At 40.4% G+C, this 16073-nt stretch overlaps 1 protein-coding gene across 5 annotated transcripts in view; it reads right to left on the bottom strand.

Annotated features, from left to right (window-relative positions):
- Positions 1–16073, bottom strand: part of dst (dystonin) — a 536191-nt gene that overhangs the window by 274034 nt on the left and 246084 nt on the right. For all 5 annotated transcript variants that reach the window (XM_048596444.1, XM_048596445.1, XM_048596443.1 and 2 more), the window contains 10 exons: positions 12578–12704; positions 11403–11586; positions 9509–9666; positions 8809–8984; positions 7190–7328; positions 6259–6452; positions 5164–5326; positions 4618–4701; positions 2187–2294; positions 580–678 (listed from right to left, as the gene is read on the bottom strand). In XM_048596444.1, the coding sequence (XP_048452401.1) occupies positions 580–678; positions 2187–2294; positions 4618–4701; positions 5164–5326; positions 6259–6452; positions 7190–7328; positions 8809–8984; positions 9509–9666; positions 11403–11586; positions 12578–12704 (1432 nt within the window). The remainder of the gene's footprint in view (positions 1–579; positions 679–2186; positions 2295–4617; positions 4702–5163; positions 5327–6258; positions 6453–7189; positions 7329–8808; positions 8985–9508; positions 9667–11402; positions 11587–12577; positions 12705–16073) is intronic.

Raw genomic sequence — 16073 nt, 5'->3', positions numbered from 1 at the left:
GAAGGGTCTAGGCCCGAAACGTCAGCCTTCCTGCTCCTCTGGTGCTGTTTGGCCTGCTGTGTTCATCCAGCCCTACACCTTGTCATCTCAGATTCTCCAGCATCTGCAGTTCCTACTATCTCAGGCAAAATAACCTAACCCCCTCCTGTGGACGTCCTCTCTGAGGAACTCTCAGTTGTCTCTCTGCAGGGCCTGCATCTTTTCTAGCCAAGGAGAAGGAAAAATCAAGTCAACAACTCCCAGTCCTCTTGCCCTGAGCCAATGCTCCTCTCAAGCTGGCTGTTGTCATCCATTCAAGAGTTGCCTTGGTGACAACTTTTGCTCCATTTTACCCCTCATCCTCCCACCACCATGGCAAAAGTCCTGGAATCTCTCTCAGCGACTAAGTAGACATTTAACCCTAATGTTAATGCATCTGATCTCCCAACCAGACCCTGGTACAACACATTGACTGTATAAAAGGCCTGAGCGCACCACTACCTTATAAACTCAATCCTAAGACACCCAATTCCAGAAATATCTTGCATTTTAATGATTTTGAAGAATTTTCCTTGGACACTAATTTATTGCAGTTCTTACCTCTTCCTCCTCTGATCTTTTTAAAGCATCACTTGCAAACTTCACATATTGGGTCATCAGGGTCACCAAGGCTGTGTAACGTGTACGGAGGTCCATAAACTACAGAAGAGGCACAAATATGAGCACAGCCAAGGTCAGTACAAGATTCGGCTTTTTAAACTCCATTCTACACAGAGTATTTCAGATAGATGTATATTTGGTCAGTTCCTCCAGCTTTTGCCTGCTACATCAGTTTCTGTGAGATGGCTGGTAAAGTTAGTTCTGTTTACCAGAAAGAAAGATTTTAGCTGATAACCATCCACTGACAAGCTCTCTTCATCTTGGTGACAGTACTCCTCTCTATTAAATCCCTCAAGATAGCAACTGCACAGGTATGTGATAACTCATTGTTTGGCAAATCAGTCATACGAAGGCCTTGATAAGGTGCATGGAAACTGTCCTTGTTTGAATTGACATCTATTTAATTGGATGATCTAAGACAGAAACATGTGGAATTTCACATTGCCAGAGTTAGCAAAGGATATTTAAAAAAAGATGGCAAAATGCAATAAGGTTTGATCCAGCTGCAGAATTGTGAGGCAATAAAGTCAGCATAACTCATTTTAACTCTGTCATGTGTAATTTTGGCAGCTATGACTCTGTGTGATTATCATTAGTAATATTCATCACGATAGATGTAAAGTTTGTAATTTAATATACGCAATTGTTACCAATAATGATTATCAATTTATTTTTAATTCCTGTGAAACCCTCCACACACTATTATTGCATGGTAAACTTATAAATTAAGCAAAATCATCATTTTTACTAGACAACACATTTTAATTCAGATTAGCCATAGCCATTTCCAACATGATAGCATTACTACAGAATGAACTGATAGTTCTAAGGACATTACACTGACACTACTCTTCTCAGAAACACTTTTGTTCTAAGTTATTGAACCAGAAATAACAAAATCCTTCCAAGATCACTGCCTTGTTAGCTGCAACAGGAATTTCCACCCAAGGTCTTCAACTCTGAAATGCATCTGCTCATCTTCCTTCAATATTTCTTTATATAGGGGCAAACAGGGCCAATCTCTCCATCATGCCTATGACGATGCGTCTCCAATTGGTCCAATTCCTGTGCTCTTTCTCCGCAGCTCTGCAAGTTTTTATTCCCCAAGAAAAATCTTATTCACATTAGCTGCTTAATATTGAATCTGTTTTCAGCATCCTTTCACAGGACAGTGCATTCTGATCTTATAAACTATGTTAGAAAAAGATTCGTAATGTGTCCTCTGGTTTTACTGCAATTATAGTAAAACTCTGTCCTCTGGTCACAGACCTTCCTGACACAGAATCAGTTTCTCCTTTGGTGATCAACACATTCCTTATCACTTTAAGTACCTCTGTTCAATGTCTCCTTAACCTTCTACCCAAGGTCTGAAGAATCATCTTCAACTCAAAAAATCAACACTGTTTCTGTCCTGCCAGATTCTGCCAGACCTGCTGAGCATTTCCAATATTTCCTCTTTCTATGGCCCTTAACCCTCTCTCCTCCAGGAAGAGGAAATTTGAACAATCTTCACATTTAGTAAACTTTAGAAAGTTAACATTTTCCACCTCTTGTATAATGACATCTGAAGAGCTCTGCATTCTTCGCCGTTTGACTGGTGACTTCTGCTGGGAGTCGACCATGGCTTTGTAGGTCATCAGCTGAAGCTCGTACTCCTGTGAGCGGAAGACAACACAACTGATCAACAAAAAGTGAGAGGGTCATTGAAAGCACCATCAACAAGACACAGATAATGAACATTAGTATCACTGATCATGCTTCATGGTTCTACGAAACCTCCACCAATCGTGAAAGAAACTAAACATTGAACAGCAATATAATTTTAACATTCAACGGATATCAACCTCAAATCAGTTGGTAGCACTTTAACCTCGAGTCAAAGATTTGAGGTTGACGTTGCGTAACAGACACCCGAGTACAGAATCCAGGCTGAAATTTCTAGCTGTAGCACTAAGTGAACATCACGGTCAAGAGTTGACCTGTACCACCTATTTAAATCATTCTTATCTGCTCCTCATTTTGATTTTTTTTATTCAATCTTTTTTCATGTAACATGGGGGTCACAAGCCAGGCCAGCATTTGGTGTCCACTCCTCGTTGTTCTGGGCAAGTGGTGGTGAGCCACCACCTTGAATCACTGCATTACATCTGGTATTGGTACACTCACAGTGCTGTTCAGGATTTTGACCCAGCGGCACTTAAGGAATGGTGATGTATTTCCAAATTAAGATATTGTGGAGCTTGGAGGGGAACTTGCACGTGGCAGTGTTCCCATGTATCTGCTGCTCTGGTCCTTCTAGGTAGTAGAAGGTGCTGGCAAAGGAGCAGCAGCAAGTTACTGCAGTGCATCTTGTAGATGGTACACATTGCTGCCACTGTGCATTGGTGGTGGAGGGAGCAAATGTTGAAGATGAGGTGCCAATCAAGCAGTCTGCTTTGTCCTGGATGGTCCTGGAGCTGCACTCATCCAGGCAAACAGAGAGCACTCCATTACTTTCCTGATTTGTGCTGCTGCTCCTTTGCTAGCACCTTCTACTACCTAGAAGGACCAGAGCAGCAGATACATGGGAACACTGCCACGTGCAAGTTCCCCTCCAAGCTCCACAATATCTTAATTTGGAAATACATCACCATTCCTTAAGTGCCGCTGTGTCAAAATCCTGAACAGCACTGTGAGTGTACCAATACCAGATGTAATGCAGTGGTTCGAGGTGGTGGCTCACCACCACTTTCCCAGAACAACGAGGAATAGAGTTTGGCAGGATTCACAGCATCTGAGCTGCTCTTGTAGCCACAGTACTTACTTTTCCAGCTAGTCCAGTTCAGTTTCAGAGGAATGGTAACCATCAGGATGTTGAAAGTGAGATATTCAGTGATGGAAATGCCATTCCATATGAAAACTATTCATCTCATCATTATACCAAGTTCCCTGATCGCTATAGATTCACAAATCCATAGTGTTTGGGGGATAGAATGTCCCATTTCTCATTCTGTGTCTGAAGAAGTGCTTCCTGATTTCATTTTTGAGCATTCAACCTCAAATTTCAAGATTATGACTCCCTGTTCTGGATTCTACTACCAAAAGAAATAGTCATACCAAATCGATGGTAGCAAATCTTTTCAACATTTTAACCACTTTGTCAGTTCATCCTTTCATACCAAGTTGAATGCAAGTCAAGTCTGTGCAATCTGTTCTCATTTTTTTGGTAACTTCTCCTGCTGCCTAGCTAACACCCGCAACCCCGTCACACCACCTCCCCCCCACCCACCCCCGAACCCCCCCACCCCCCCTCCCCACTAACTCCACTCCCATTTCTGAACTAATTCTGGTGAATCTGCAGGTTGCTTCAAGACCAAATATCCTTCGTAAGCTGCAGTGCACATAAATCAACACCATTTCCAGGTGACATCTGTGTAAGCCTCTGTACGACCAATATTTAGCATGAGTTTACTTGCCAGCATTCACCAGTGAGATTTCCATTTGGATAAAACAATTCTGTAAATCTGAGCCCGAATGTCAAATTTCAATTGTTAATTAGATTGTACAAAGAAATACTTTGGAAGAGACCATATCCAGACTTGAACAAGTTGGCAATTGTAGAATTATAAACTGATATAACTGAAAGAGACCACTCAGTCCAATGTGCGTGCCCCAGCTGTTTGCTGAAGCTATCCAATTCATTCTCCTCTCCCTGATCTTTTCTTATATGCCTGTAAATTTATCCCTTCCTTGTTTTTTAATCAAATTCTGTTTGAAAGTGAATCTGCTTTCCCTCATCTTTCTCTTCCAGATCACCTTAACTCACTGCTCAAGTAAAAAATTCTCCTCATCTCCCATTGGGTTCTTTACTGAATGACCCAAAATCAAATTCCTCTAATTAATTATTGATCTATCAAAATACGCAAGACTTAAATAAAACTTAAAAACTATTTCAAATTAAATATAATTGCTTCATCCAAATTTGATTTCCCACCTTACCTTTACAGCAGAGGAATACTCGTCAGAGTATTTCTGACATTCGTCCATTCTGCTTTGTTTCATCTCAACTTCCGAGGCCAACACCTAAAATAATATGAAGGATAATTGAAACTCATTGCACTCTTTAACTTGTTTTCAATTTTCTTGAATGGTTACTTCAGAAATATCTTCTGTATATTCTACGCTGATGAGCCTCTTAATAAATTAGTTCACACAAGTTGACATTCTGACGTTTACAACTGTAACTAAAACCACCTCCAAATTTGGTCAGCTCACATTATAGAGCAAGATATATGTAGGCCTTTCCAAACATTCTGTTAACACAACTCCGTTTGAAAATAATATCGTGCACATTTTGTTTTTTGACTATAAAAAAAATAAAAAATGAATAAAACAACTTCTACTACTGAAACGTATTAACTGTAAGAAATTTAGAAGTAAATCTAGACATAAGCCTGCAATCTCAGGAGCAGATGCAAGATCCGCACTACTCTCAGTCTACCATTTTAGAACCCATACCATGACTATCATCAGCAAGCGAGCTACCTTTTGTTGGTTGAGCTCATCAGCAAGGGCTCGGATGTCTTCCGGCTGACGTTCCTGCATCTTTTGTTGCGTTGTTTCCATTTCTTGGATCCACTGATCAAGGTCTTTATAACAGTCTCTGTACCAGTTCAGGGATATGCTGATGCTCTCAAGCTCATGCAGCCTGAAAGCAGAAAGGATAGCTTTCTAACATTTGACTACTGACTTGGTTTCTTCTCTGTTACTGCATCCTAGTCCTCTCTCAGCTTAATTCAAGTTGAGTTGCAACAGATCTCCGTTCTTATGTTGATATGTACCATACTTAAAAGGGAGTTTTCTTTTCTTCTTCAGGATGCCTCCCCATGTTTCATGATTTCTGTACTGTAAAATCTCTGCTAATCCCACTGGACCTGGAATTTTTAAGCTATTTCTTTCCAGAAATTATCTTTCTCCTAAAGATTCAATTACCTCCTCTTCCTGATTTGGTTCCTGCTGAGTCTGAAGGTTGTCAGATGAAGACCCCTTCAGATCCTTAGGCACATATTCTAGGCTGACAAATCCTGTGTAATACTGAGGGACTGGTGACCTGTCAAAGTTGCCAGTTCTGTAAGAAATGTTCATTTAAGCTCCAAGTGCCCTATTAGGAGGACGCAAAACATCCTCTGGCAATATTTGGAGCATGAATTACTCTTGGTATCCTGACCATTATATATCCCTCAACTAAAGTCCCAAAAGTAGTCTAACCAGCCATGATTACATGGCTGCTTGTGGAAGCTTGCACAGATTAGCTGTTGTATTTCCTGCATCAAAACAGTGACTGCATATCAGAAGTCCATGATTGACTCTTAAGTACATTGGGACATCCTGAGATCATAAAGGCACAACAAAAATGCATGCCTTTCCATCTTATAACTCACCCACATTGGCAGCTCTACTGGGTTTTCTCAGCACCAGCCCAAAGCTATCTCTCCACAGAAGTGACATTGTTAATCAATACTCTACAACATTAAACATGAAAGAAATTCCATCCATATGGAGGCTTCATTCCTCTTCCCATGGTGAATACATTCAGAATTCACAAGCTCTGGAGGAAGTGCGGTGTGGAATGATACAAACCTGTTGTCAATTTGGGAACGGATGTTCTCCCATCGCTCAGCTAACTGAACAGCTTTCTCCTTGTGCCAGTCCATGTCCATATCCCGCTCATTATGTGCCCTCAGCATGCGTTCACTGACTGCCTTCCCTTTCTGGAGCTCATCTTCTAATGAATGGAAGACATCACGCTTCTCATCCACTTCAGTTCGCCATTGCTGTTGAGGAGAGAAGTGCAGAAGGGTGACTGGTGTGATTGTGAGTGTGTGAGAAGCCATTGGGGAAGCCAAATCTAGGGGTCATAAGGAGAACATAAATGCAATTAGAAATTCACGGCAACTTCTTTACCCAGTTCATGCTGAGAATGAGGACTCACTATTGCATGGAGTGATCGAGTAAGATGTACAGACGCATTTAGTGGGAAACCAGAAGTATAAGGGTAGAAATGAATACACGGATATGAATCACAGAATCGCTACAGTGCAGATACAGGCCATTCGGCCCACCAAGTCTGCAACAACACTCCAAAGAGTATCCCACTCTCCACCCTATATCTGTAAGCCTGCATTAACCATAGCTAACTCACCTAGCCTGCACACCCTTGGACATACTATGGGATAAATTTAGCACGGCCAATCCATCTAACGTGCGCCTCTTTGGACTATGGGAGGAAACCAGAGCATCTGGAGAAAACCCACGCAGACATGGGCAAACTCCACACAAATAGTCGCCCAAGATTGGAACTGAACCAGGTCCCTGGCGCTGTCAAGCAGAATTGCTAACCACTGAACCACCGTGCCACTGTATGGTGACAAGAGTAGGTGAAGGGAGTTGGGAAGAGGTTTGCATACAGAATCAATACCAGCAACAACTATTTGAGCCAAATGCTGTAAATGTGTTTAATTCTGTGCTGCCTTTCCAAATATTGAGAATAACAAAGGAAAATCTTCATTACCTTCAATGTATTTTGGAGAGCTTGAATTGCCTCAGTGTCAGGTGGTACTGCATCTTCCTCACCCAATTTGGTTTCATACTGTTTAACAAGAGCCTCTGCTTCTTGGCTATTTTTAACAATCAAATTGACAGTCTTCAACCTGTAGTTGGAAACAAGGATTATATCCATGAACTATGACAGCATTTCAATATCCCTTTTTTAAAATTTTGCTTTCAAAATGATCATAGTTTATGGAATTCTCCCTGAATTCTTGTCCCCAAAACTCCATAGCCCCACTACATCCTGCAAAAACAGCTGTCCACCAGTACTGAGGGTAGATTTCAGCTATGACCATTGTGAAAAATGACCATGCTGGTAACACTTACACCACAAGATTTAGAAGATGTTGGGTTCAAGCCCCACTCCAGAGAACGGAAACAAAGTTGGTTCTAACTCCCATTTGCTCCTAGGGAGGCACAAATGATCTGGTAGTACCAGTCTGAAGAAAAGCGGGGCAGGTCCTTACAATGTTCCAGCCAAAAAGGCTATCCTTTAACTAATGTGACTAAAAATCAATCGTTCTCCTTTTGTGGTTTGTGGCAGCTTGCTAAGTGCATATTTAGCCATTACAACAGCAATTATACTTCAAAAAGACTACAAAGTACTTTGGTACATTCTGGAGTCATGAAATAGTAATATAGAAATTCTAGTTTTTTTTTAAAGAAAGGGAGAACCATATAAGCATAAGTTCGAAATAAGCATTGTAGTTGGAATCCCTCCGGAAAATTTTGTTTTTGGTGATTTGACAACGCTGGCATGGTCAATTTGCTACTGAAGTAGTAAATGTTGCTTTTTGGTGAATGTAAACTAATCAATGTTTTTTGGAGTACTTCTACAGATACAGACAAAATGTTATTCAAATGGACAGAGAACTCATTGCTATTCCTTTCAGAACACACAGAACCATTTATTGTGCTTCGCTGGTAAACAGAGTATGAACTGACGTGTTACCCCTCCTCCTTAGTATCAGTGATTTGAATTTGTAGCAGTGACATACATCCACTCTATCATTCTGTCTGCCTGCCTACAACCCACTAACACATAAAACAAAACCATTTATGTCTGTCTCTGAGCTTGCATTCATTCAACCCGAGAATCAATTAGGCCCACCTCCTTAAATTCTAATGTACAAAAACCTGTCACTCACAAATTACAAACCAAGGACAGACAGCCTTCTGTGCACCAAGTCTGTTTACAACTTCAAAAAAAAAGGACACATAAGTCAGTTTGAAGCAGCAACAAGTGTTGTGACAGAAATGTAGTTTGGAGAATGAAAACTCCTATGACCAGCAAACACAGTGTCAGAGAAACTGCTATACCTCTGGGATTGAATGTTTGCTCTTTTCTGTTCCAGAGATAAAGGAGTTTCTCTTTAAGCTGGATAAAGAGCTCACCGTTGTACTAATTCTTTTTCTTAACAGGTACATGTCATGATACTTGCAAAAATAAGTACATCTGCAATCAACTTCTACAATTTAAAAGTTTCATATATTCATTGTATTTCTAACCAAAATGTACATATGAAACCACTGCATTCTTGTTCACTGAGGAAGAATCATTAATAAGGACTGAATCCTTACTTATCCAAATAAATGGAGGACAGCGAGTACACTTGATTGAGATTCTGCAGCACCACATTCAGCTCTGTACGTAGGGTTGCGGCTGAAGATGAAGATGCTTGTCCAAAGAATTTGTCACACTTTTCAGTCACTTTCTCCAAATCCACAATGAGCTCCTCCAGCTCACTCTTCAGTTTCTGGTGAGAGAAAGATTCACATGCATTCAACATGGGTGTGCAACAGTTATATTGTTAGGTTAATAATGCAGAGAACATAAGTACAAATCCTGTTGTGTGGTTTGAGAATTGGAATTCATTTGACTAGAAAGAAAAACTATTTAAGTAAAATGCTAGTATCGGTGAAAAGTGATCATATAGACCATCACAAAAACTCAACTGCTTCACTAATGTCTTCATCCAGCCTGGGCAAGTATGTGACCCCAGTTTCACACCAAGGTTTCACTCCTTCAGGAATGATCATCCCTCTTCCCTCAACTGATCTCATCCCCTTGGCCAAAGACAAAATTGACTACTAATGCCACTGACACCCACTCCTGGGAATTAACCCTTTTTTAAAAAAATGTTCTCACAGTGTTCCAATGCAAGTTTGGAGCAAATTTACCTTGAACAGCAATTTTAACATTTAGCAAAACATTAACAAAGTACTTTGAGGGGACAAGATGGAAAATACAGCAAACTGGGTAGGGTTTTCCAGAACTGACCTCTTGCTCGGTGATTCTTTGCACACTCTCCTGTAGATCATCTCGTTCCAGCGGTGTGCGGATTTCACGTATCAGGCGCTTCTCACAATTCTCCACACGAAGTCGAATATTGCGTAACTCTGAGATGAACCGATTGCAAGCGGATTCCTCTTGCTCCTCTGGTTTAATAGGAAGAGGTCAAATTGTTTAAACATACTAGCTCTTGCAAAAAGGGTAGGGCCAACAGACTCACAAGCTCCTCTAATTCTTGTGAAAACCCAAACCTGTTTTTACCTTATCCTTCAAACCCTTTATTCTCCACAACAAATTCAATTGCTCAAACCCATTTATAACATTCACCTCAATCACTATTCTTGCAAGTTATATTTTTCTTATTTATTCCCTCTTCATGAAAACATTACAGCCGAGTTTCAAAACAAATGTCCGTGTCATCAAGGTAATCTCTTTAATACTTATTCAATCATGAGATTGGGTGTCACTAGCTGGGCCAAGAATTTATTATCCATATCTAATTGCGCTTGAGAGGTGGTGGTAAGCTGCCTTCTTGAACTGCTGCAGTCCATGTGGTGTATTTCCACAGCACCATTTGGGACACAGTTTCAGGATTTTGAGAATTTTGGGAGTTTCAGCAACAGGAAATGAATGGTGATGAAATGATTGCAAGTCAGGATAATGTATGGTGTGGAGGAGAAGTTGCAGATGGTACTGCCCTTATCCTTTGAGGTGCTAAGAAACTGCATGTTTGGAAGACGCGGTCTAAAGTCCCTGGGTGAGTTTCTGCAGTGCAACTTGTAAATGGTACACAACTGGTACACAAATGGTACACAGTGGTGAAGGAAGTTAATGTTGAAAGTGGTGGATGGGATATCAATGAAGCGGGCCGCTTTGACTTTGGGTGGTGTCAAACTTGTCAAGTGTTATTGATGCTGCATCCGTTGAGGCAAGTGAGTTGTGTATTCAAACATCTTGCAACTGTGAACCACTTTCATGGACAAAATCAAATCAAAAAATGTGATTTCTAAGTATAATTTGCCTCTGGAATCTATTTCTGTTTGCTTACACCCAACAGGGAGCTGGTTTTAGAATAGGGCAAAAATCATATCATAGAAAGACAATCATCTTCACAGACACCATCTGGCCCATGTGATCAGCTGGACTCGATTCCACCACTTGGAGTTCACACAACAACTGGATCCCGCCTCTTTTAGTTTCTCTCCCAGGATATGAACATTGTTGCAGGTGGAGATGTGTATTGGGGTTTTAAAAGGTGCATGGTCATAATTCTTCAGCCATTACAAGGTGTGGGGAGGGCAGGATTGAGACCTAGCTGCTTTTCCCTGACCAGTGATTCAAATAGTTTATATGAGGAGAACTGCCTAAGTTTACCTCTTTGCCTTGAATTTCTGTGTGACTTTCCCCCATTTTCTCCCATGCTCGCTTCAGCAGAAACACAGTAAGTGGCCAGTGGACCCATTTGTCCAGAGTTTCCCCACACATTGTGAAGATTTGATGGGAAAACTCCACGGAATTCCCTACTCTGCATTTGACCCATAGCAGTGTTACTCGGTGGAACGAGTCTCCTTCAGCCACTAAATCTGCTATCAGCAAGAAAATGATTTGCAGAAGGACACTGAGAGATAAAGCTGCTCATTGACGCAGTGAGGTGAGGAGGGCAGCAGGGGAGAGGAGAAACACAGATATATGCTTACTGCTTTACCCATGTTTTCCAATATTCTCACGTTGTGAGGAGTGGGAACAGCTATTTACAATTAGATGTAACTGAACCTCAGATAGAAATTCCTACAAGAAAGAATCTCATCAATACCTGCCTGTAATCCATTTCAATGAAACAAATACAGTTCACATTTTCACTGGCCCCACGCAGCCCCATTACCTCTTTCAGCCGATTTGAGGAGATCTTCATAATACTGTTTGCAGAACTTGACTTCTCTCTCAAGCTGGTTGCCGTCAGTGACTGAGAAGACTTCTGATTCCTGACTATCTTCCAAGAAGTCCCTGAGGTGTTCCTGAAGACTGCTTAGCACCTGCTGATGTTCCCCAGGGAGCATGGTCTTTATCTGCGCAAAGGGAATACTTGGTGTGAATTCCTTGAGGATTAAAATGTCCAGAACTTACCTAAACACATCAAGTACAGTAAGCCAGACCATCATAGTTACATGGTATTCACAACATGAATAGGTCATTCAGCCCAACAAGTCTATGCTCCCCATGAGCCTCCTCGCATACGTCTTCATGAATTCCCATCAACATAATTTTCTAATTATTTTGCTATTCAATACATCAAATCTCAAATGGAAATTTGTAGGGCTCAGTCACTTCTACTTAAAATGCATTCTTGAAATTTCAGAATGATCCACAGAGAGGATCAGTTTCCTTGCAGCTGTTAATCAAGGAATTAATTGCATTCCTGACCATGGTGATAGCTAGCATGGCAAAAATGTTCATCGTGTAGCCAGTGAGGGTCAAAAACGACCAGACTAGGCAGACCAATGCAAGTGAACAACCTGCAATTATACAACATGGTAAACCACCCCACAGCATTTCGCAACAGTACAGTCAAAACGTAATCACCAGGACAGGTGATTGAAAGTGCGGTTAGAATGGTAGGTTTTAATGAGGCGCTGAAAGAAAGAGAGACAAGAAAGGGAATTTCAGGCCCAAGGAGTTAGACAACTGAAGGTGTGGCTGCCAATGCTGAGGTTTTGAGAAATCAGGATGGAGGAGTGTGCACAGATGGAGGAATACAGAATGAGAATAGAAGACCAAGTATGTAATGAAGAACAGATTGTAGACAGACTTCATTTTGGTTTCTACCCAAAAATGTAGGCGGGGTGGAGGGGGAAAATTAAAAGTTAAGATACGGATCAGACGTGTCCTGAATGGAGGACTGGACTAGAGGGGTGAATGGCCTACTTCTGTTCCCACCTTCAGGAGTTCTCTTCCCAATCCCCATCTTAGATATGTAATGAAGCATCCCAATTAAGAGAAATTAATCTCAGAATAGACAGAATTAACATCATCCTTTCTGCAAACAAAAGAACTACTTACTGAGGAAACATTCCAAGCACGAATAGTTGAAATTTCATTCATGAGATAATGCCAGGATACAACACTCTTCATATTTATGTGTGTCTGGTGCCAGAGTGCCAGAACATTTTGATACAGCTGTTCAATTCTGAGAAAGGGAAGAAAAAAAGGTGGGTATTTCACTTATTTTGCTGTTTTGAAACAAAAAGCACTCAGCTCATTGTGGTTAAAGATACCAACTCAGGGGAAACAGACCACTTCCATGGTCAGTTCCAAGTCAAAGCATCAGCGTATTACTGAATCATGTCAAGTATAACTCTGCTTGATACAACATCTACTTCTTCAGATTTAATTGTGAGCCTTCTTAATGGTTCCTGCAATCCCTCTTGAACTATTTTCCAATTCAGTACAATCATCCAGGAGTGCAACCTGTAGATGGAATTTTGTAACCAAAGTTTGTTCTAATGGCTCCAGTTCTGTTTCTGCTTTGTTTATGTTGGCATCACAGACTGATCTGGCCAATATTTATACGGGTAGCACTTTCTAAACCAGGTATAGCTAGTTTGGAATGGTAGTTCTGAGAATGAAATCCTATGGATAGAAATATTCTAAAGATAAAATCACCACTTGATAGCTCAGAACTACAGTTTAGCAGAAAAAAAAAGACACACTATCAAAGCTTTTCATCTTGCACGCATCACTACATAATTGCAGGAATGCCAGCGGATTAACTGATCCTTCATATTTATTATGTACTACTTATTATATTTTATATTAAGGATTGCAGATGCTAAAGGGGTACCAAAATGCCATGATGCACATTTGCAGACTAGTATTTGTAGTACTTTAAGCAGCTTTTGAAAGAGTTGACAAAATATTATATAATTGCTAGGTTTGTTTTTACTCTGTTTAACAGGCAGTTTTACTATTTTAACGCACACCATGTGATGGGCTGAAACTGTCAGAATTAACTCCTGTGATGCTCCTACAGCCAATGACGAGCAATCACATTCATCCCATCAAATCTAATCTAAAAACATAACTCGGAGCCCAAAAGGAGACAAAATGCATTACTGTATGACCCAGGGCTAGTTTTAAGGACACATAAAACAACTGTAAGTAACAAATTAACACAACAAAGTGGAAAGGAGTTCTTAGAAAAACAATTAACTGGTATTACAAAATGGAAATATTTGTTTGACAAAGTTAGTCAAGTTTTTTTGTTTAAGGATGTAATTAGTAGGGGAGCCAATAGATATAGTGTGCTTGGATTTCCAAAATGCATTTGGTTATGTGCCTCACAAGGGTTAATATGCATGATAAGGGCTCATGGAGTTGGGCTGATATTTCATTAACGATAAGAATTGGTTTATGGGCAGAAAGTGGACAGTAGGGATAAATGGGGCATTTTCAAAGGAACAGGCTGTGACTAGTGGAACATTATAGTGATCAGTGCTGCTTCCTCCGCCAATTACAATCTATATTCATAACTCAGACAAAAAGAAAACGAGCCATGTGTCTAACTTTGCTGACAATACAATCTAGGTGGGAATGCAAGCTGCAAATAGGACACAAAGCATTTGTAAAGAGGCATAGACAAGTTGAGTGGACAATATGGTGGTAGATGAGGTAAAATTTTGGGCAGTGTGATATTATTCACTTTGGTCATAAGAACAGAAAAAAACAGAATTAAATGACAATTTTCAGAAAGAGTCGATTGCACTCATACAAGGAACTGGGTTACCTTGCAGATACAGCAAGCAATTAGGAAGGCACATTGCCTTTATTGCAACAGAACTCAAGCACGATAATAAAAGAATCTTGCCATAATTGTACAGTACGTAGATGAGATCACACATGGTATGCAGTTTTCATGTCCATATTTAAAGGTAGGTATACCTACAATGGGGGTCGTACAGCAAAAATTCTGCATTGGTCCCTTGGACAAAGGGTTTGTCGCATAATGAGAGGTAGAATTCACTGGACCTAAACTCTCTGGACTTTTAAACAATGAGAGGTGATTTCACTGAAATATTCAAAATTATGAAGCAGCTGAGGCTGGTACGGAAATGTCTTTTTTTGCCCCTGGCTGGGGAATCTAGAACAAGGGGACACAATTTAAGAATAAGTGGATAATCATTTAGAACTAGGATTAGGAGAAATTTCTTCACTCAGAGTGTTGTGAAGTTTTGGAATTCGCTACCCCAGAGAATTGTGGATGCTCATTCATTGAATATATTTAAGGCTGACAAGGACAGATTATTAGTTTCTCAGGGAATTCATGGATAGAGCGAATGGAAGGAAAAGTGAAGTTGAAGCCCAAGCTCAGCCAAAGATTGAACTGAATGATGAAACAGCTTCAGTAGGGCATTAATGTTTTCTCCTGCTCCTATCTGTTACTATCTGAAATGGTGAGTGAGTTCATTGGAGAGTTTGGTCAGTCGTCAGTCTGACCACAAGGGGACCTACTTTACCCATATAAACCTTTCAGCAGGTTTTTGCACTTCTATTGCTAGAGCCTCCATTATTTCCAGGAATGTCCTAAACTATTGCATGGCTTATGAAATAGTTTGCAAGTGTGATTACTGTTGCAATTTAAGAAATATGGCAGCCATGAATGTACAAACAGCAACAGGATTAATGTCTAGATGACCATTTTTAATGATATTGGAGCAGGCGTAAACATTGGCTAAGGAACTGGGGAAAACTGCTCTGTTCCTCCTTGAAGTTGTACCAAGGGACCACCTATATTCTACTGAGAAGGCAGACAAGGCTTCTGAGAGATAGGAAGTCTACAAAAGCCAGTACACCCAAAATCAAACCTAGCAGTTTGGAGAATGAAGAAACAACAAACAAAGGGTTTTATTTTTCTTTTACTTTCTGGACAATGAACAAAACGTCTGTAAAATTAGTACTTTGCAGAAGACCTAGATGTGTCAAAACACTCATGGAGAAGGTCAATGGTCCTCATAAGCTAGCTAGTTTTATTAGATATTTATGTTAAATTACTGGAGGGAGAAATTGGCAGTGGCATAACTTGACCACAAAATGTGAAAAGATAATCAATAAAAGTTGTATAATTTGAAAGACTGAGAGAACTGCACTAATTACTTATGTTATATCTCTCAGTACACCTTTGGGAGACATGCTCACGAGATCATGGCAATGGATAATGAAGCAGGTTTAATAAATAGTAAATGATGCCCTGGGAAGTAGTGATCGTAACATGATAGAATTTAATATTTAGTTTCAGAGTGAGAAACCTGGGTTGGTACAACTGTGTTTAATTTAAATAAAAGGAATTAAATTGAAACAAGCATAGAGTTAGCTAAAGTGAACTGGGTGGATAGATTTGAATCAGAGATAGTAGGAACTGCAGATGGCTTTTCTGATGAAGGGTCTAGGCCCGAAACGTCAGCCTCTCTGCTCCTATGATGCTGCTTGGCCTGCTGTGTTCATCCAGCCCTGCACCTTGTTGTCTGGGTGGATAGATTAGCAGGAAAGACATTAAGCAAGC

The sequence above is a fragment of the Rhincodon typus genome, chromosome 5 (genome assembly GCF_021869965.1).
Source record: "Rhincodon typus isolate 14 chromosome 5, sRhiTyp1.1, whole genome shotgun sequence".
In the NCBI taxonomy this organism is placed as follows: domain Eukaryota; kingdom Metazoa; phylum Chordata; class Chondrichthyes; order Orectolobiformes; family Rhincodontidae; genus Rhincodon; species Rhincodon typus.
This window is presented reverse-complemented; position numbering and strand designations above follow the sequence as displayed.